Source organism: Leptinotarsa decemlineata, unplaced genomic scaffold (assembly GCF_025532065.1).
Source record: "Leptinotarsa decemlineata unplaced genomic scaffold, Ldec_3_MD MMD2_tig00026307_RagTag_RagTag, whole genome shotgun sequence".
NCBI lineage: Eukaryota > Metazoa > Arthropoda > Insecta > Coleoptera > Chrysomelidae > Leptinotarsa > Leptinotarsa decemlineata.
The window spans coordinates 3443102-3464438 of NW_027412681.1; the positions used below are offsets into that span (position 1 = coordinate 3443102).

At 33.6% G+C, this 21337-nt stretch overlaps 2 protein-coding genes across 3 annotated transcripts; one reads left to right on the forward strand and one right to left on the reverse strand.

Annotated features, from left to right (window-relative positions):
- The first annotated feature begins 1056 nt into the window (after positions 1–1056).
- Positions 1057–18106, forward strand: Stt3B (Catalytic subunit 3B of the oligosaccharyltransferase complex). Of its 2 annotated transcripts, XM_023173826.2 has the most exons (13): positions 1057–1319; positions 1378–1596; positions 5534–5777; positions 5837–6035; positions 6098–6269; positions 7714–7892; positions 9194–9396; positions 10470–10538; positions 13991–14262; positions 16461–16713; positions 17121–17368; positions 17431–17515; positions 17788–18106. In XM_023173826.2, exons 1-13 carry the CDS (start codon positions 1150–1152, stop codon positions 17863–17865), a joined length of 2391 nt encoding a protein of 796 aa, XP_023029594.2. In that variant the 5' UTR covers positions 1057–1149; the 3' UTR covers positions 17866–18106. The 2 variants fall into 2 exon arrangements, with proteins under 2 accessions (XP_023029594.2, XP_023029595.1); XM_023173827.2 differs by lacking the exon at positions 10470–10538 and having other exon boundaries at positions 1058–1319.
- A 1122-nt stretch (positions 18107–19228) lies between these two features.
- On the reverse strand, positions 19229–20973 carry PIG-K (Phosphatidylinositol glycan anchor biosynthesis class K). The gene is made up of 6 exons (XM_023173829.2): positions 20815–20973; positions 20483–20755; positions 19912–20120; positions 19716–19833; positions 19552–19662; positions 19229–19497 (listed from the first exon to the last, which is right to left on the reverse strand). The coding sequence occupies exons 1-6, from the start codon at positions 20866–20868 to the stop codon at positions 19249–19251; spliced, it is 1014 nt and encodes a 337-aa protein (XP_023029597.2). The 5' UTR covers positions 20869–20973; the 3' UTR covers positions 19229–19248.
- Positions 20974–21337: the final 364 nt, after the last annotated feature.

Sequence of the window (21337 nt, forward strand, 5' to 3'; positions counted from 1 at the left end):
GATGAAAAATTTAAGGAAGTGATCATGCAAGAAAACCAATTCACTACGCCACTGGTATATTGGTGAATTATAGAAAACAATCATCTTGGAAGAAACTTCAGCTTTGTACGTTGACGTATGGAATCATAGAACGTCAGATTTATCTGAGCTGCCCACAGAACTAAAACCTAGCTGTGGCAGTTTTAAGAGTATTTCTGAAAACAGCATAATAATTTATTCTCATCAAAAACAATTTGTTTTCTATTGATAAATTCTTGATTTGCTAATTATTTTGTAGTTCATAATAAATCTGAAATATTATTGAGTTACCAGAAATAACGATAATCACAATTTTTCACTTCACTGCCTCTTCATTGACTACGATTACTCGCCCAGTGCTTTTAATAAGTGCGTAACCCTCTCATAAACGAATTCAATAACCTCACTCCGAGGCTTCAAATATGACTGACACTTTTTTTTAAATAAATTGATATATTTAATGTAAAGTTCGTGTTCATCAGACTTTTAAAACACTTTTATTCGGAGTTGTCTAAATCTAATAATTCGAATTCAAGGTCAAACTCGAGGAAGACAGCTGATTCAAATAGGCCCCAGAAAATACAAACCTTCCCAGAAGTTTAAAAAATAGCAGTAGAGGAATAGAAATTTGAACTCTGAATACTGTTTAACAACTTTGTTTTTTTTATTTGTATACTCTGAGATAATTTTGTTCTTCAAAAAAATATAACATATTTCTGCATCAACTGATGCATTCGGTTTTTACTGTTTTTCTGATAGACGCACTTATTTATGATGCACTGTTTGGAACCTTTGGTGTAGTAATGAATATTACTGGAGTTCTTCAAGAGGAACATTAATCTTCCTCTGAAGATGATCACTTGGTGATCGAAACATGTGCCGAGATGTTAAAAATAACGATTTGGTGTTGGGAAAAAACTCTAGTAATATTCAGACGCACTTATTGTTAGAACGCGACTCTCTTCTACCTGTCAGCCACGTGTAACGTCACAACCCAGTTGTCGGGTTTCGGGTTGTGTTGTCATATCTGTCATTTCTTTTTATTTTCTAAAGAACCAATCATCGGCGGACCACTGGTAAATGGGTAACCTCTCGATTAGTGTGTGCGTGTCATGAATTTGATTGTCAAAAATGGTTCAAGCCGGTGCAAAGAAATCGACAATTCCCAAAGTAAATAGTAAAGCAGGAATTAACAGTCTCATAATATTCGTGGTTCTCCTTTTGGCATGGATTGCTGGATTCTCGTCGCGTCTGTTTGCAGTTATTAGGTTCGAGAGTATCATTCATGAATTCGATCCATGGTATGTGAATACGACTAGGAGTATCTGTAATTTAATTATACCGTTTTCGATGTTTCAGGTTCAACTACAGAGCCACGGCATATATGGTAAAACATGGGTTCTACAATTTTTTGAATTGGTTTGACGAGCGGGCATGGTACCCCTTGGGAAGAATAGTGGGGGGCACGGTCTACCCAGGCTTGATGTTGACATCAGGCAGCATACATTATTTGCTGCATTTGCTTCATATTAATGTGCACATACGTGATATATGTGTGTTTCTAGCTCCAGTGTTCAGGTATGCTTATTAATTTTTTGATAAAATAAACAATATTAACTACCTTCCTAATGGAAGTTAACTATTTTATCTTTAACAGGTTATTGTGGTCATATACCACTTCCTTAGATGTTTTGTGTGTAGGTAAATGCACACTTTATGACCTGAAGATAGTTACTATTCTGGTCCAAAAATTTCTACAAGACAATGTCTGAAAAACATTTTGTTAACAGCTTTATTTTGCAAGTTCATAATCATCTGTACACTGTAGTCAAGATTCTGAAGTTGTCAAAGTTTTTGTAACACAAAAAATAGCTAATGTGTGTTGGGAAATTTGAATTTCAATGAGAGCCGTGGAGAATATTTCAGGAAAGAAAGCATTTCAACAATAACATCAGTCTATATACTGTGTTTGTGTTGTTTTGGTTGGGTTACTGGTTTTGCTGTGGTCTTTGGTTATAATCTCCAAGAGTTTCAACCGCAACTGTGGCAGTCGCCTTCAGTGGCGTGGTCGAAGTACTCTTCTTAATGTGACAACTGAAACTGTCTATATCTTTGCTATTTTTTACTTGATCTTCAAAAATGAATCTGTTCTCAGTAAAACCCATGAAGATAATTACTTCACAAGACATAAAACACTGCTGTAGGCACTGTGTATGTCAAAAGTCTGTTGAATATTGGATTTGAAATATTTAATAAAATATCCCTCGAATAGAGAATATAATTAGATTTAGTGAAATGAGTATAAGAACAATAGTGCTAAGGTGATTCTTTATGTGATCTATGTGCGTTCCCTATAAAACCACTATACACCACAAATGGTCTTTAACGACTTTATTACTTGACATCAACAAACGCATTTCCCATAATGTTGACCAACCATTTACTGAGACCTTGAAGCATAGTTCAAAATAAAATAAGTTTGTGTTAAATTATTTGACATAGACCACGTTTACACAGCATATTTAAGGATTTCTAACAACCGATGTTACTTAAGCACTATTTTCGTTAAACATTATGAAAGTGTTTATTTTTGTTTTGCTTTTAGCGTTTTACTTTTGACTAGTCCAATAAGTTTTCTCACGTATTTAGTCTTGTAATTATGTATGTGTGAAAATTTTAGTGATGAATAAAACTATTTCTATTTCTACTGATACTTTTGGTAAGCGCATTGGTGTAAAAACCGGATTTATTGAGTCGTGTAAACACTGACTTTAAGAGATGTAATAATTCAGTGAATTAAAAATTTCATTATGAAGATGAAGTTCTTGGTGACATTAATCGAAGGAGATTACTTCCTAGATCTCATACACATTCTATTAATGTAAGGGACAAGGGCTTACTCACGATGCCACATCATTCGACAGCTACTTTCCAGAGGAGCTCTACCTATACTGCTATCAAACATTTCAATTCTATCCCTATTCAGTACAGGGACTCAAATTTGAGAGCATTTAAAAAGTTTATAAAAGAATCTTTACTATCTGCACAGTGAATAATGTAGGTAAATGTTGGTCGAAGAAACTTGGTAATGTCTGATTTTTTAATTAGAATATTTTCAATTTTGTAATTTATAGGGCCATACGGTATTATCAACTCTAGATGAGAATCAGGGGGTTAGATGTAAGAGTAGCCGAAGGCTAAATCTCGCATCGTGATGTTCAAGCAAGAAAGAGATTTTCCTGCATTATTTCTTCGAATTATGTAATAATTTGTAATCTCTACATAATAAAGACGATATTATTATTATTAAGTATCAGTTTTTTCAGGCATTGTTACGTAAATAACTACAATGGAATAAGTTGTTACTCCATTTTTTGATAAAAACATTTTTCTTTTCCAAACCATCAGTAAATTATATCGATGAACGTAATTTGTAATGAACTCCTGAAGTGCTGTGTAAACAAGAACGGGTAATCTTATCTATCATTCCACATTGAATATTGATAAATGTTTTAGTTACCAAAATCCATGAAATCTCACCTTTCAGCAGACGAGGATAGCTTAATTTTGGAGTATTCTCATAGATATATACTTTTTTATGTTGATTTCAAACCATTTGAATATTCTTTCATGAATAATTTTTATTGCAATCAAAATTCTCAAAAACTCATTTAAAAATATTGCTATTCGAGTTCAAGCTAATTTTATTTATTGTTTTAATTTTCACTCTATGCTCAGCTCTGACAGTAAAAACTGAAACAAATCAAAATGAGTCTAACGACTGTTTCAGGTGGAGAAACATTTTAGGAAACTAAATAAATCTTCCAAGTTCCTTTGGCAATCAAAGAAAATTATTGCAACACATTGAGATGTTTGGTGTTTATATTGATGACATTTTGATAGACAATCTCTCTTATGTTACAATAGTTCCCAACAAAAAATTTAATCCTGAAGCTCTAATAATGTACTGTGTCTATTCTGCTCTACGATTCACAATAATCATTGTGGATCTATCTACAATTATCCATGCAAATTTCAAATATGCGGTTTGTTCATAGATTTCTCAAAAGCGTTCGATTGTGTAGATCACGAGTTATTACTTTTGAAAATGAATAGACTTGGGGTGCAGGGAATTGCTCACGATTTGATAAAGGCATATCTTCAAAATAGGAAACAGCAAGTCATTGTACAAGGTGTGAAAAGTCAATCAATAACAATAAATCGGGGTGTCCCTCAAGGATCCATACTGGGACCACTTTTCTTTTTAATTTATGCTAACGATCTAATAAAGTACCTTCATGATCTTACAATGGTACATATAGTTGCATATGCAGACGACACCAACCTTTTGATTAAAGCAAAAAATCCCATAGTACTTCCAGAATTAACTGAAGTGGTCTATAATAAAGTAATTACATGGGCTACTAAAAACCATCTACCACTCAACATCAACAAAACAGTGTTAATGAAATTCTCATTAGGTAATAGGAATGACCCTCTTAGTATATTTAAATATAACGATCTGGAGGTTACATCTTGCCCAACAACAAAAATACTTGGTCTCACTGTAGATCACAGACTTACGTGGAATCCACATATTGACCTACTCTGCGATAAATTGAAAAAAAATTGGTACGCACTAAGATTCATGCGAAATCACTGCAGCAAGGAAGTTCTGCTCAGCCTGTACTATGCGACCATCAATTCTCATATAAGATACGGAATTCTAAATTGGGGGAAGGGATCTTCTGCACAAAGAGTTTTTATACTCCAAAAATATGCTATCCGAATAATTGATGATCTAGAATGGCAACAGTCATGTAGAGATTCCTTCAAGAAATTGAGAATTCTCACTCTTGCTGGGTTGTATATTTATGAATCATGTATTTATGTGTTCAAAAATATATCTTCATTTGAAGCGAATCGAGAAAATCATGGCTACTCAACTCGATCAAAAAATTTTTTGGTAACTGCTGCACATCGGACTGCACTTTTTCAGAAAAGTTATCTATACCTTGGCCCAAAATTTTTCAATAAGTTAGACGGCACAGTGAGAGAATCTCCTAATATTTCGATTTTTGAAGCACGATTGAAAGCCTATCTCATCCAAAAAAACTGCTACACCATCAATGAATTTTTTGCAAATCAATAATTCTTCACTCTAGACGGGCAGCTATTAGTAAACAATTTACCCTCTCATATGTATGTTGACTATAAATGTTATAAATTTGTATTGTAATATATTTATTATGTTTTACACCCCATTTGTATGTTAGACGGTAAATGTTTTTAAATTTGTATTGTTTTATATTCAATATGTTTTACACTCCATTTTTTTAATTTGTATTGTATTATGTTTATTGTGTTTTACACACTATGGACGTCTTCCTTGTTACTGTGTACTATTTTGTGAAAGAAATTTTATACTTTTTAACGAGAGAAGTTAATAAATATTATTATTATTATTATTATTATTATAAGTCTGGTAACTTCGTATTAAAATCTCAATTTTCAGTGGACTGACCGCTATATCGACCTACTTCCTGACGAAAGAGCTGTGGTCAGCTGGAGCCGGTCTTTTTGCAGCCTGTTTTATTGCCATCGTGCCTGGTTATATAAGTCGATCTGTCGCCGGAAGTTATGACAATGAAGGCATCGCCATATTCGCCTTACAATTCACCTACTTCCTCTGGATCAAATCCGTCAAAACAGGATCGGTCTTTTGGTCGGTTGCGGCCTCTCTATCCTACTTTTACATGGTAAGTCTTCGGAGCATCTTATGTAGTCCATGAGATGAATTCTCTTTTATTTCTCATAGGTATCTGCATGGGGTGGATACGTCTTCATCATCAACCTGATTCCCCTGCATGTTTTCGTCCTGTTGTTGATGGGAAGATTTTCCAATAGACTCTTTACAAGTTACACAACTTTCTACATATTGGGCCTGATATTTTCTATGCAAATACCCTTCGTTGGGTTCCAGCCCATTCGTACTAGCGAACATATGGCAGCTGGCGGTAATTAGAATACTTTCACGAATGTAACTGCATTATAAAATTGTCTATTATTATTTTTCCAGGTGTTTTCGCACTGTTGTTTGCCGTTGCTGTTTTGAAATACCTTCAGTCGATGATGTCAAAATCAGAATTCAAATCTTTGGTTATTTTTGGAGGTCTCGCATCTGCTGCTTTGGTATTTTCGACAGTGGTACTCCTTACCTATGCTGGATATGTAGCGCCTTGGAGTGGAAGGTAAGTCGCCCAACTGAGAGCCAGTCTGCAAATTGACAAAATTATCTATAGTTATCAAATTATATTTGTTTTGCCTTTCTGTTGGTTATATTTCTATTTGAAATGATTCTGTCAACCCCCATCTCTTGTTTGTTTCCACTCGCCCTATGGGCTATTTTTCTTCAGCTTTCCTTTCTTTATTTTATTCAAATATTATTCAACTTTTGCCTTTTTACATGTAATTCTATTTTGCTTATACATGTTTTCTATTTCTAATCCGTTTTATCTTACTCTTACTTCTTCAGATTTTTCTCATTCCTTCCAAATTCATTTATTTTATCTTCTGTTTTTTGCAGTATACTAATTTTTATAACTTTTTCCTTCTACCTTTCATTATTTCCACCTTTCTCACCTATTACTTTGTCTCTATGCTATCTTGCTCCTTTACCACTATTTTTTTTCTAAAATACCCATTTTTCTTGTATGAAATTCTTCTATCTTTTCTCCCCTCCTATTTTTTCCATTTATCTCCTTCTGGCTTTTTATTTTCCCATGCTCCTGCTTCATAATTTATACTTTAATACATGCCATTTTTTTTTCCTCTTTTAGCCTGATTTTCCTTTCCCTTTTCTTATTCTTTATCTAATAATTTTTTACCTTCTTTAATTTTTATTTTTTCTCTGTTCTGTTTTTTCCAACCTTTTTTTTAAATTCATGCTTGCCATTGTATTGCTATTTATTTTTAATTTATTTTTGCTGGATTTTGTCTCAAACTTAGTAATCTGATATAGGTCAAAATCTCTGCTATTCATCTCATCATTTCCTATTTTTTCCAATGTACCTTACCACTTCATGTCTTATCCGACATATCTTCCATGTATTTTTTGCCATCTTTCCTCCTATTTTCCCCATCATTTTCAATTCTTCATCTTTTTTATCTTGTGTTCTCTTTTTTCATTCCATCTTTGTTTTTCTGCTCCTTAATCTATTTAAATCATCTTTTCACTCACAATCCATAACATTCACTTTCTCATCCTTTGAATTTATCACATCTCCCCTCTCTGTATATTCTTCTTTATCAATTTTTTTTAACTGTTTTTCTCGTACACTCACAAAATTTTCTTCATGTTTTCAATACTTGAGGATTGTGGTTTTTCCACGCTTTATTTTCCTCTCCTTCTCCTTTTTTTTATTGATTTCACTCTTCTTGTATTACGTTTTTTTCTCTAATCGTTTTCCTTTCTATCTACATTTGTTAATAACAGTTTACGGCAGCAAATATTGTTCTGTCTGACTTGCTGTTATGTTTATCTGGTATTTTCTATTCATTTTTTACTTTTCGTATGTTGTCTATCTCTATTTTTATTTTTTTAGTGCTGTATACATTGTGGAATTGAGTAATGAGCACCTGTTATTGAATAAATCTTAGCTGTTCTGTTTTACTGATTGTTCAATTTTCTTTCAGATTCTACTCTTTGTGGGATACTGGTTACGCTAAAATTCACATACCTATAATCGCTTCAGTCTCCGAGCATCAACCTACCACTTGGTTCTCGTTTTTCTTCGACTTACACATATTGGTGGCCACTTTCCCAGCCGGTTTGTGGTACACCATCAAGAACATCAATGATGAAAGGGTTTTTGGTGAGTAATATCAATAATTTCACGCATGCTGTGTCAAAATTATTTTCCGGGTTTGTTGGCAGTATTATAGGTACCTGATGTTTCGACTACAACTGCGGTAGACATCAAAGATGATGAGAGAACAAAGTGCTCTAGTTATTTTCACAGCACATACTACCTCATTGGTCTGATATTGAAGAAGCTGAAGTATTTTTAAAAAACCATAGACTGATGAGATGTAATTTTTCAGGAGTGATATTAATTTAAGTTAATGGATGTATACAAATATTTCCTGATCCTCAGGCTAACTTGTATCACGTTAAGCTGTAATGGGGAATGTTCCTCAATTTGGGTTGTTAAAGCAAATGCAAGTTTGAACAAAATAAAGTTGAGTTTAATTCATGAGTTTTTCAAATTCACTTCGAAAAGTATTCAAATTGATGTTACAAATGTTGGGTTTTAATTTTTAAAGGGATTTTTTTCTAATTCACATATTGGCAACAGCGCCTATATCAAGTTGAAATAATTTATACGTACCTAGATATTCTACTTTAAAACAGGAAAATTATCTTTATAAATCAACAATTAAGGCAAAATATAAATCATAGTTCAATACCACCTCCACAAGCCACATAAAAAACAGTTGTTTTGTCATTTATTTATATAGAGGAAGATAGGTTAGGTGCACAAAATGTCATATGTCACAGGTTAACTTTCTGATCAAAAGGGTAATATGATTGAAATATTCGAGTTTTTAATTTGTGCTGTTGACACAATAGGAAGAGGAATATTGAATGTGAGACGAGTAGCTTACCTTTGAGTTGAGTTTGAGATGTCATCTTTGTGCTTTTTATGCATTAGGCAGACTGTTTCTGAAATAAAGAGGCAGTAGACTGACCAACCTATATGCTGACATCCTCAGCAGCTTCTCTAATTGTGATTCGAAGATTTTCCATAACAATTTCCTTCGCTTTCTCAACATTTTCATCGGTTGTTGATGTTCTGGGGCGTCTAGAGAGAGCGTCGTCATTTACATTTTCTCGATCTTCTGTGAAAAGCTGGTACCATTTGTTAACGTTAACGTCAAATTGTTTCCGTATGCCACTGTCATCATCTTGAGTGTTTTTGAGCACTTGATTTCATTTATTACACAAAATTCAATGCAAATTTTTTTATATTGTATAAAAGACTTGGACGAGTTCAGTGAATTACCAAATGAAATCAGAGTCGAATACCATATATGAGTTGGAATGAAATAACGATTTTTTCAGTATATATCGAAACATTTCTTCCTCTGAGAGATAATCAGTTTTGTTTTCCAGTGGTTCTTTATGCTCTGAGTGCTGTATATTTTGCTGGGGTCATGGTCCGACTGATGCTAACGCTCACTCCTGTCGTGTGCATGTTGAGCGGCATCGCTTTCTCTGGTCTGTTGGAAGTATTTCTGAGGGAAGACGACAGCGCTCGTAATGAAGAGAGCGAGGAGGAGGAGCAGAGCACTCCCAGCAAGAGGCTCTACGATAAGGTGAGTGCTTTTAAATGTGAAAGTGTTTGGTTACGTTAGATTCACAATTTTTTACAAGGAACACTGGCTCGCTGCATGTAGTCCGATTGTCAAAAACTGTTGTTTCGATTGGTGAACCGTACAAAAATAGGTCAATATGGAAAACAGTCCCTTTCACAACGGTTTTTCTTTCTTTACAACTTGTGTTGAATTGATATCAATCTCGTGGTTAGGTTTTGAAATGACATGTTCAATTGCTTTTTCTTTGTCTACCTTTAAATAATCATACTCGATCAATTTTTTTAAATATTGTTTGTTTACTCTTTTTGGCGAATACTTTTTCTGCACACGAAAAATGTTTTCACTCATTTCTTCTAAAAAATAATTTATATATTCCCAAATTCATAATTGAAGTTCAATCTGATCCGTTTGAATTTTACGTCACAACTTTCTGATTGGATATCTGAAATATGTGATGAAAACCCATAACTGATTCCAGTAACACTTGAAAATGCTTGAGGAAGCTTTTGTATAGCAAAACACTTGTTGCGGTTTTGTGAACTGTCCAGTGAGAATCTTACAATAAAGTGTGAGTTGAATGGATATCTGAAATCTGGTACTTTTACAACATATCACCGTAAGTAAACCATTATGTCAGTAAATAATCCCTTAAAAAAATTATACCACTAAAATACACTCAAAAATGAGCATTATAACAACACTCTCCAACACAAAGGTACAAGTAATAAGATACCAAATAGGAATGGCTGAATTTAACCTAGTATTGCCAAACTGGGAATACAACCTACGGAAATTATCACGTCTCATAGTCACTACAGAATTTGAAGCTCCTCTGATTTGAAAGTGCATACAAGTATTTACACTTGCTGATAGGCTAAAGGAACAGACTAATAGTGCTTTTTGTCGTCACATATGTTTTTGTCTGAACTATCACTTTCTTATGCTAAACAGAATTATTTTTTCTGATGAAATTTATGTATGTGGCTTACTTACTGCTCCAAAGATTCAGGAATTTTTTTAATTTTTTTTTATTTTCTTGATCTCTTATCTCTTTTGTTTTATACTTGGCAAAGGTGAAGAAAGAACCTAAAGCAAAATCTGGAAAATCTATAGGCGGATCTAAGATACCTGCTCCTACTGTGGTATGTGTCGAATGATGTTTTTGCTTGTGTCAATAATGGTATGCCAGAATGCTACTAACCAAGTTGATTTGAAAAATGCCCCAACTGCTTTCCTAACAACAATTCGGATTCATAATAAATGTTGGTGTTCCTAAATGGCGGTCTAAGGCACATTCGAGGAACAATACCACTGCTATGTTCTTTTTAGGGGTTGGCGGTCTGAGCTTTAGCTTTGCTTACCGTTTAGCATTTGGAGGGGTTTTCAATCAAAAGTTTTAAATTGGTAGCTTTGTACATATACCTTTTTGCTATGAATTTTGTTAGATTTTTTTTTAAACCACAGTGCTCTTCGATTTTTTAATAAGTTAAAGTCAAAATGCTGCAGTCTCAAATATCGAGTTAGATGTAGCTTTTTGAACCTCCAACTATCTGATAATGATATATTTTCACTTATATTATGTATGACTATATTGTTACATTATGACTATATTATGTATTGTACCTGGGAGTTCACTAAAATTTTTGTTGTACAGAAAAAACTAATGAGATTGATATTTGATTTATTTATTCACCTTAACAGACCACATAGGTCTAATTACAAGGATGACCTTATTACATACAATATAATAGATACAATATAATACACTTGAAATAAAAAGAAGTAAAAATTATAAATCAGTTACTGACGGGGTCTATTAATAAGTGTGATGATCCTACAAAGACATTGCCACTAGCTGTATAATAATTTTTTTTCTTAAATTTGTTAGATAATCTATATCAATTATTACATTCAGTTCATTTGCGAGACACAACATACTTGTAAGTGTGGCACCTATGGAGTAGACATTTTGTATATAAAACATTGTATTTGATCTTGTCCTTCTGGCTGGAACGTGAAAATTAATTGACGATAATATATGAGGTGAGTTAAGTTTATTATTAAGAAGCCGGTGAAGAAATGATATTACACATATTTTGCGCCTATTTTGCAAAGAAGGTATCCTGAATTCATCTCTCAAATGAGATGTTCTCACTAAACGGTAGTCTGGCCATACATGATATTTTTTGAAGTAAAGATATCTTAAAAATGTATTCTGAAGTTTTTCCAATTAATATAATGTAGAGTTATATTCGCCAAACCATATATTTGATCCAAATTCCAATTTACTTCTAACCAATGTGTAGTACAGTAGTTTAATCGAATGTATATTGCTGAAATTTCTAGTTTGCCTGATAATAAACCCTAACATTTTATTTGCATTTCTTGTAATATTTCTTACGTGATTCTTGAATGATAATGTATTATTATATGTAATCCCTAAGTCTTTTATTTCTGCATTTCTTTCAAGAGTGACCCTGTTCAGTTCATAACTGGAGAGAATAAGGTCTCTTTTGCGCCTAACCGACATTACTGAACATTTGTCAATATTGAAAAATGATTTATTTTCACAACTCCACTCATAAACCTTGTTCAGATCTTTTTGTAGCATTACACAATCCCTCACTGTTTGTTCTTGTTTATACATTTTTAAGTCATCAGCAAACATTAGGCATTCTGAGAATTCCAGCACTGCTGGCAAATCATTTATAAAAAGAACAAAAAATAAGGGACCTAAATTTGATCCCTGTGGGACTCCAGAGGTTTTCCAGTTGGATTAGACCAATTTTCCTTCACTGTAGGTTCTGATAAATGCCTGCCGGAAAACATATAGCTCCGACATACCTCGGAGCTATATTAAATAGTTATTTGGATAATAGAATTCAGTATGCAGAATATACTGGTTCCATATCAGCACAAGTTCCTGTAACGTCTGGTGTCCCTCAAGGATCGCATATAGGCCCAATACTCTTCATTCTTTTTAGAAACAATGTGTCAGATGTCATACGCCACAGCTATTATTCAATATTTGCAGATGATCTCAAACTTTACAGGGTTGTAGGTAACTTTTATGATGCAGAACTGTTACAGATAGATTTAAATAACTTGTTGGTGTGATGAAAACATGCTTCATTTAAAAATAAATGAATGTTATCAAATAACATTTTCAAGAGCCGTGAAACCTATTGTATATCCATATAGAATCAAAAACAATAATTTAACGTTGACTAACAGCGTTTGTGACTTGGGAGTGTTGTTTGATAGCAAAGTAGTAAGTAAGCTGAAATTGATTCAAGACTTCTTCATAAAGTGATATGAACTGTCCATTTGTAACACAAATGAATAACTTCAAAGTAAATTCAAGAAGAACCAGAGTGTCGGAGTTGTTTAAAGTTCCTTACCATTCTACTAGCTTGAATGAAACCATTACTAGAATTCTAAGGTTAGCAAATAAGAATAGCAGCTATATTGATTTGTTTTACTCATCCTTGTACTCTTTTAAAAATCAGGTTAAACATTTTCAATCACACTATTTATGTGTTCATTGTATAATGGCAAGTCCGCAAATAAATAAATAAATAAATAAATAATACATAGCTGAATTTGTTATTAGAGTGGCTATAAAAATATTTGTATTTAAAAAAATGTATTAATAATGAAATCTAATGAACGAAACGTCGCATTGCAATTGGTTTTCATCAGATTATAACAAATATGAAACAGGATTGAAATTTACCCTTTTTTTTATATAATTCAAAAAGGAGGCGGTAGACCCAAAAATCGAAATTCAACAATTCTAGTTTTTTGCTAATATTTCAAAATCGGAAATCATTCTAGTTCCCCAAAATAGAAAACTTTTGTTCAATTCAACCGATTTTGTAGGTCGGCCTGTAGATATGTATGTTCTGGTGTAGTCCTTCACATTAAAATAAACCAAAATGAACTAATGACGAATGGGAACACTCATATGTATAGTACGAGGAATAAAGAAAGACTTCGGCAGCCCTATGCAAGGTTATCAGTCTATGCTATGGTGAAAATTCACCATAGCATATTGGTATCAAATGTTACAATAAAATAAGAGATATAATAAGACATGAATCTGATTATATATATATCAAAAATTTGGGAGTCATGATTGTTAAACACTTAAGGGATTCACATATCAACTATCTGCTAAGAAAATTAAGATATCTACTCTCGAAATTCAAAGTTTTTAAGAAAATTTCAAATAATCTTAGGAAAAACATTCAAGATGGAATTAACTTATCAACTATCCGCTGAAAAAATTAAGGTATCTACTCCAAAAGTTGAAAGTTTTGAAATATATTATTCACTCCAATGTTTTTTGCGGTACTCCTCAGTGATCAATAATAAGACCTCTAGATTTATCATATACCTTGGAAACTTTACATAGAATCCAAAGTATTTTGAGACTGCTGCCTCTTGACTTTCAATCCAAATGTAAATGAAATAATTAGCTATAATTTTACTCTCTCAGGGCCAAGTCGAAACAATCCAAAACGACCCTAATGCTTCTTATCGAATTTCTCGAAATGCATTGGTAGTACTAACCCAAATCTTTTCTTTGAAGGCTGGCCGAGTGCCAAAAATGAAACATGAGCAATCCAAGGAAACTGACACCATCGGCCCCAATTTGCGTAGCATCGTTACCGTCGTCATTTTGTTGCTGCTGATGCTCTTTGCCGTCCATTGTACCTGGGTCACCAGCAATGCTTATTCGAGTCCCAGTATAGTGCTCGCTTCGTACGGAAGCGACGGATCCAGACAAATTCTCGATGATTTCAGGGAGGCCTACTTTTGGCTGTCGCAGAACACTGCGGATGAAGCCCGGGTTATGAGCTGGTAGGTGTTCAATTTTTGGTTGCTTAATAGGCAACAAGAAACGGTTAATACACAATATATTTTTTTTAATTATCAAATTACTAATTTCTTTAAAAATAAACATAAAATCAAAACTTATCACAGCAACGAATCAGAAGAAGTTGGAAAATTATTGACCATCTTTCTAGAACTAATTCAGGTCTGAATCACCAATGAAATCATTCGAATGTAAGTTGAATAACGTTCGGCCATTCAAATCAGAAGAAGACAATGCATATCATCAGGTTTGTATTGAAGAGTTTTCTGAAAGTTAGGATGGTTTCGTGTTTACAGGAATTTTCTATTATATTCCACAGGATGGAAAAGTCCTGGTATGGCTAAATTACTCGAAAATGTGGAGCCGTAGAAGAGAACAGAAGTACGAGGTTTTAGGATTTTTCCAGGTTGTCCGATGGTGACCCTGGAATTGATAATAATAATAATACTGATACTTTATTGTCTAAGAATAACTTCTTATTGACAAAGTGTCATAAGTAATCATTAAAGTAATGAAGGTACAAAATACAAGTAAGCATAAAAGTGGAAGTATAAAAATTATAAAATTAGTCGAGACGAATAAGATGAGATTAATGTGTATAAACAAATAAGTCGCAAAAAAGTAAAACAAGTCTAACAAAAGTAAAAACATGCGCCCAAGGCGCTCATCAGTCTACTATACAAAACTATAAGGTAAAATACAAGACAACAAAGACAAATCATCAGTTTTACATTTAAAGCGAATCGTTAAAAAACTCATCCAAAGTGTAGTATGCCTTATCAAACAGTAACTCTTTGACACTTTTCCTAATTTTTCTCTCTGAATTTAGATCTTTGATATTCTGGGGTAAATGATTGAAAATTTTTTTTGAGTTATAAATCAGGGAATTTTTAACTTGTGTAGTGTTGGGCTTAGGAAGATCCAAATTACCCATCTGTCTAGTCAGGTAACTAGGGTTTTTATGGTGTTTCTATTTAACTTATGTTTTTTAAACATCAAACACACCGTCTCTAGTATAAATATGCAGGTAAGGGTCATTATTCTATGTGATTTGAATAGTGGACGACATGAATCTCTAAAGCCAGCCCTACAAACATACCGGACAGCTCTTTTTTGTAGCTTAAATATCATATTGAAAGATGCTTTGTCGGAATTGCCCCAGTAGCAGATCCCATATCTCAGGTGTGACTCTATAAATGCAAAATTGAACTTGACTATGACCTTGTAAATAATTTGAAAGTCGAGGTCACTTTTTCAAATGGTACTCTATATTTTTATCACAATAGAGTAAAAACTAAGACCAGCTATGACCTAGAGCAACTCTGAGTTGACCTCTGGAGGTCATTTGAAGGTCAAACATACTAGGTAAGAATAATATAAATATACAAGACTACTTGACAGTGACCTTGACTACACGACGGTGATCTTGGAGACGTGATCTTGATCAACACCCTGTAGATTATCTTAAAGTGAAATTCTGTTTTTGAACGGAGAGCGTGGGGAAATTGTCATGTCATGGTCATGACTTGACATATTTTTTCCAGTTCAGATGATTTTACGAATAGATATCAATATTTTGAATCTAATAAAGAGAAATGGCAGAAAATGAATCTCCTTCAAATTCAATATTTCGATCCCTCAACTTCTTGGGTTACAGATGAGTCCACACACATATACTTGCTGTCACTGGCTAGTTCCACACACCACCTCAGCTTCAGAGGCTGGTTCAGGCATACAGCTGTCGGAGTGAGTTATGGCCGGTGAGAAGCCTCTCCCTCAAGATGTGCAGTAGATGTATAGAAATCTGTTATCAGTCTGTTAGATTATTCGAGCCGTAAACGTAAATTTCCATACAAAAATTTCGATTCCTTTTTCCCTAATACTTTCTTTGCCATACATCCACCCAAACTTTATGCAGATACTATTTCTCCCACCGGTCATGACTCAGTCCGGTAGTTGTACATGTAACCCTGTCTTTACCGGGCAAGTTTATGTGTGGTCTTTATGTTTGGGATCTTTACCCTTGAAAGAACTATTATACAATAGTTCGCATATATACTCTATATCATTTAATTCACACAAAAATTCCCAACCAATAAGGAGTATGAAATTTTGCGTATTCCATTTTTTTTGTGTCCCACGTTGGTCGCCGAGATTTACATTTTTTTCCCTCGTCTTTCAGGTGGGATTACGGTTACCAAATAGCCGGCATGGCGAATCGCACCACTCTCGTCGACAACAATACGTGGAACAACAGTCACATCGCGCTAGTCGGCAAGGCAATGTCTTCTAACGAGAGCGCCGCATACGAGATAATGACCGCCCTCGATGTCGATTATGTCCTCGTGATTTTCGGAGGTGTGATTGGATACTCCGGGGACGACATCAACAAGTTCTTGTGGATGGTGCGCATTGCAGAGGGCGAGCACCCCAAGGTGAGTTTGCGGCCTATGATATTTTTGTATCTCGCTGAATTATTTTTACCTATCAAATGCATGAAATGAAAGTTGAAAGAAAACAAAGGCCATTCCATTATGACATTTTCATTTTGTTGAAACATACAAAGGAACTCGACTTTCTCTCATCAAAGAATCTTAACTCTATCAGATTTTTGTTTATTAAAACACTGAAAATCTCGGCCGTGAAAGTCTTAACCATTTTTTCATATTTTAATCCTATTGGACTGTTAGTCCAGTGTTAGTTAGTTAAGATTTAGTGACGATTGATTCTATTTTATCCTACGTACTGAAAATGTATTCTTACACCGTTTTTTACCTACTTATCAGTTACTTCTTGAATATGATTTTCGAGCAAAAAATATATGTTTTTCATTATTATTAAGGACATCAGGGAGAGTGACTATTTCACAGAGCACGGCGAATTCCGCATCGATGCAGAAGGATCTCCAACGCTCCTCAACTGTCTCATGTACAAGTTGAGCTACTATCGCTTCGGCGAGCTGAAACTTGATTATAGGACCCCGGCTGGATTCGATCGTACTAGGAACGCAGTCATCGGTAACATGGACTTTAATTTGAACTACCTCGAAGAGGCTTATACGACTGAGCACTGGCTAGTGAGGATTTACAGGTAACGGGGGGTGGTGTTTTGGGGGATTTGAGAAGTTGAAATTGTTTTTTTTTTTGTGACAGGGTGAAGAAACCGGACGAGTTCAATAGACCTAGGATTCCCGTGGCGAGTAGAGTGGTGAAGTCGCCGAATTACGTTTCGAAAAAGGTGAGAAAGAAACTCTTTTATTGTCCAAACAGGCACTGGGCCCAATTACAGGACACAGTATACAATATTAAAGTAACTGAGAATCTGATTAATAATCTTACTTATTTTTACTGTGAATTAAATAATTGAAAAATATATCACATGGCAAAATTTTGAATATGAATAAAGTCTTGGACATCATGTATTTCCAATTTTTTACGTACCTTCGAATTATAATTCTCATCATTTCAACTTGCATGAATTCAGTTTTTATATTGATTTTTAATTTTCAGAGCACCAAACGTAAAAAGGGGATCATCAAGAACAAACCGGTCGTAGTCAAAGGAAAGAGACTGTCTTCAAAACAATAATTGAATGAATTGGAGTGACAAAACAAAAGAGTAGTTATATAAATAATATTTTTTGTTGTTGGATATTGTTTTTTTATTATCACATAATTTTTTATCAGCCACCATATTGTACTGAAAGGACTTTAAAAAAGATGTTAAACTGTGTTCTCAGTTCTTAAGTTCATCTGTTGAAATGAGAGCGATGAATATTTTTCACTATGTGATAAACGTGTAAAAATGCTAATACATTTTTTGCACTTTCTTTTTTGTTTTGTTTTTACAAAAAGTATCTAACCTAACCATCCCCTGTACTATTCCTTTGTATTTCAGTTGGATTCATCTCATGTTTCCCGAAAAAAAACTATTGAAACATTACCAAACATCATGTGATAACCTTCCTATGAAAGGTTTTTGTTTTTTCAAACGTGAAAAATGCATGATTTTTTTGTGACTGATATTCTTATAATTGACATTTATCTCCTATTGAATTCAAAATATTCTCATCATAGTTACAGTCCACTTTTATTGCCGCCGGCATTGAAAATAATCAAAACATGTTTAAAAAATTATAATAGTTTATTTGGAGGAAAAGATATTTGTGCGGTTTGCACGGTTATCGGACCTCTCAATGGATTGACCACTAATCTCAAAGCAGGCAAAACAAACAATTTTTTTTAATTAATTACTCATTATTATTCCCTTATGTTTGGAACCTTTGGTGTAGTAATGAATATTACTGGAGTTTTTTCCCAACACCAAACCTTTATTTTAACAACTCTCGACACGTGTTTTGAACACCAAGTGATCACCTTCTATGGCTGAGATTGAATTAACTTACCATATGAGCGTGTATTCATTGTCATTGTAATAAAGCATAGTTCTCTTTCGGTGACATAAAGTAGTATTGTGGAAGAAAAGAGTGCCTTTTCTTGTAATGTTATGAACCGTGCTGATGAGGTGATGTGTCTTGTCCCGAAACTTCGAAGTACACCACACTCTTTCATATATATATATATATATATATATATATATATAAAACGTTGTTTAGCATTGTCACGAATTATTGTTTCAATAGTATGACGAATGTTTGGAGAAGAATCTGAATGGAAAAAGTCATTTTCATTAAATTCAACATTTGTATGAAAGTAATAGCTTCGAACAGACTCTTTTCTTTCATGTAATTCAATGTTCATGTTGAAGTTTTTTCTTTCAGTTCGTATCTGAGAAAAAATTCTGAGTATGATATACATATCTTTATAAAGTTTTATTGTAGTCACAAACTAAAAAGCAACCCCCTTCCCCAAAAAATTCAGTATTTCAGTATAGATTTTCTTAAATTCCATTTTAACCTAATTTCATGAGTATAAATATCAAATAAAGGAAATAAATTTTAATATCAATAATTTATTGTACTATAGTATTGAAATTGACTAGTGGTTCCACATATTTATATTTCTTTGGCTTGGTGTTTGTTTTTACTTTATCTGGAATAGACTTGGCAGCAATGGGCTCCAAAACAACTTCCTTGATCAGTTCTATTGGCCGAACTGATCCAAAAAAGTCGGTAATCGGCACTTCGTTAGTATTTCTCTGAAAAAGATCTTTCCTCACTCCGACAGTAGAAATGCAAACACTTTTAGGACACACCTTCAACTAGAAATAAAACAATCAGTAGACGAAATATTTGGAATATGAAAATCTACTCACGAATTCGGCCATAGTTTTATTGCTTTGCGGATCCACACTCTCCAAGAACTCCAGAGCGTAGTAAGTATAACGATCAATTATATACACCCCTATAGCAGGATCGACATGATGCTAAAAAAAATGTGACATTGGTTCACCGCAAAAAAATGTATTTTGCAACTAACCGAAAGTGAATCTTCTCCAACCAAACTGCTGCCAACGGCAAGAATGTTAGGGGAGTAAAACCTCTCGTACATAGAAGCTGCTTGACAAGTGTCGATCATGAAGAAGGTTTCATGATATCTGAAATTGAATATTTCATACCTTGCATTTATACATGGACTTCAAAAAATAAAGTAAAAATTCAAATTATCAGCCAACCTTTGTTTCTGCCACATCTGTTCCAAAGCATCGGCCATTTCTTGACTGGTTATTTCTTCTGAATCTTGAAATTTGAGGAATCCGTCTCCTCCGTGACCAGTCAAATAAATTAATACATTACTTCCTTCATCTGTCAACAATTGTTTTGACCTCGGAGTACCCGGAGGAAGTCTCCCTGTCAAGAGTCTCACAAAATTTTCAACAGTAACCTTCAAAAGAAGCAGTATTTCATTTACTTTGTAATGTGAGGTACTGTCAAAATAGTTGTATTTCACATATTCAAGACATTATGTGATATCAGACACTTTCATGCATAAAAATCTTAATAAATGCTTTTCATGTTTACTCAATAATGTCTGAAATATTTTAAGATGAAATTATACGGAAAGAAATGAATGGCAAGAAAAGTTTTGAAATTATCATTTTATTGACACATACATTTCCTAAATTCTATATCGATTCTAAACTCTGGCTTGGAATAAAGTGATGTTATCTTTTTTTTTCAGGGAGATGAATTTTTACTAAGATTATTCCAACTATTTAGACAATAGCCTATATTTGTGTAAGTTACCTCGTATCCCCTATAATCAACTTCAACATCATCTCCATATACGTTTATGTGCTGATTGGCGTTATTAAAAACCGTCGCTGGTCTCGGATTTCTGGGATTGCAAGCCATATCATCTGCAATCATTAAAATTATTTGACTGTCTGGAATACCCAGTCTCTTCACACTTCTATAAATCGATAATACGTTCGCAACATGTCTGTAGTTGAACCAGAACCTACTAGTGTCTACCAAAACAGCCCAGTTGTTTGTATGGCCTTTATTTGGAAAATTGATCTAGAAAGATATGACTATGATTTAAATATTAATCGTATTGAAGATGCATTTCAATTTACTTGACTTTTTGATGAAACAATCAACAGCAAAAAGGATAATAGTCCACATAACATTATGGACCTCTTGTTATTTTCAAAATAAATATTAATTCATTCAAAAATTCAAATTTCTGCAAAGTATTCTCTAACAACCCGTAACCTCAATTATAGTATTTTGACATTTTTATTTTGATTTTTTCAATGACATTGACTGCTAAGGCCATTAGCCAATTTTCTTATGATCTTATTATCAATAATAATGATTATACAATTTTCACACTATAAATTTCATTCAAGACGCTTATCACTACACCGTAGCTTTATCAGTTGGTCTGGTACATCCAAACTATTCTACAATGTCTTTTATATAATAGTAGGAATTACGAAAATTAATTTGATGGTAAAACAGTTAGATTTTGAAAAAAAAAACGATAAGAATACAAAATTACTTCTGAGAAAACAGATAATTATAAATACTGAAAATGTCGAATTTTTAAACTTTGTAAAAAAAGTACCTCTGGCGGTGCGTCTTTTAGTTCCAATT

Excerpts from the sequence above, each read along its gene's own strand:
- Stt3B (XM_023173826.2), top strand. The coding sequence starts at position 1,150 with ATGGTTCAAGCCGGTGCAAAGAAATCGACAATTCCCAAAGTAAATAGT. Across the intron at positions 6,270-7,713 it reads GTAGCGCCTTGGAGTGGAAG|ATTCTACTCTTTGTGGGATA; the intron begins GTAAGTCGCCCA and ends ATTTTCTTTCAG. Across the intron at positions 14,263-16,460 it reads GAAGCCCGGGTTATGAGCTG|GTGGGATTACGGTTACCAAA; the intron begins GTAGGTGTTCAA and ends CTCGTCTTTCAG.
- PIG-K (XM_023173829.2), bottom strand. The coding sequence starts at position 20,868 with ATGTTATGTGGACTATTATCCTTTTTGCTGTTGATTGTTTCATCAAAA. Across the intron at positions 20,121-20,482 it reads TTGATTATAGGGGATACGAG|GTTACTGTTGAAAATTTTGT; the intron begins GTAACTTACACA and ends CTTCTTTTGAAG. Across the intron at positions 19,834-19,911 it reads CAGATGTGGCAGAAACAAAG|ATATCATGAAACCTTCTTCA; the intron begins GTTGGCTGATAA and ends ATTCAATTTCAG.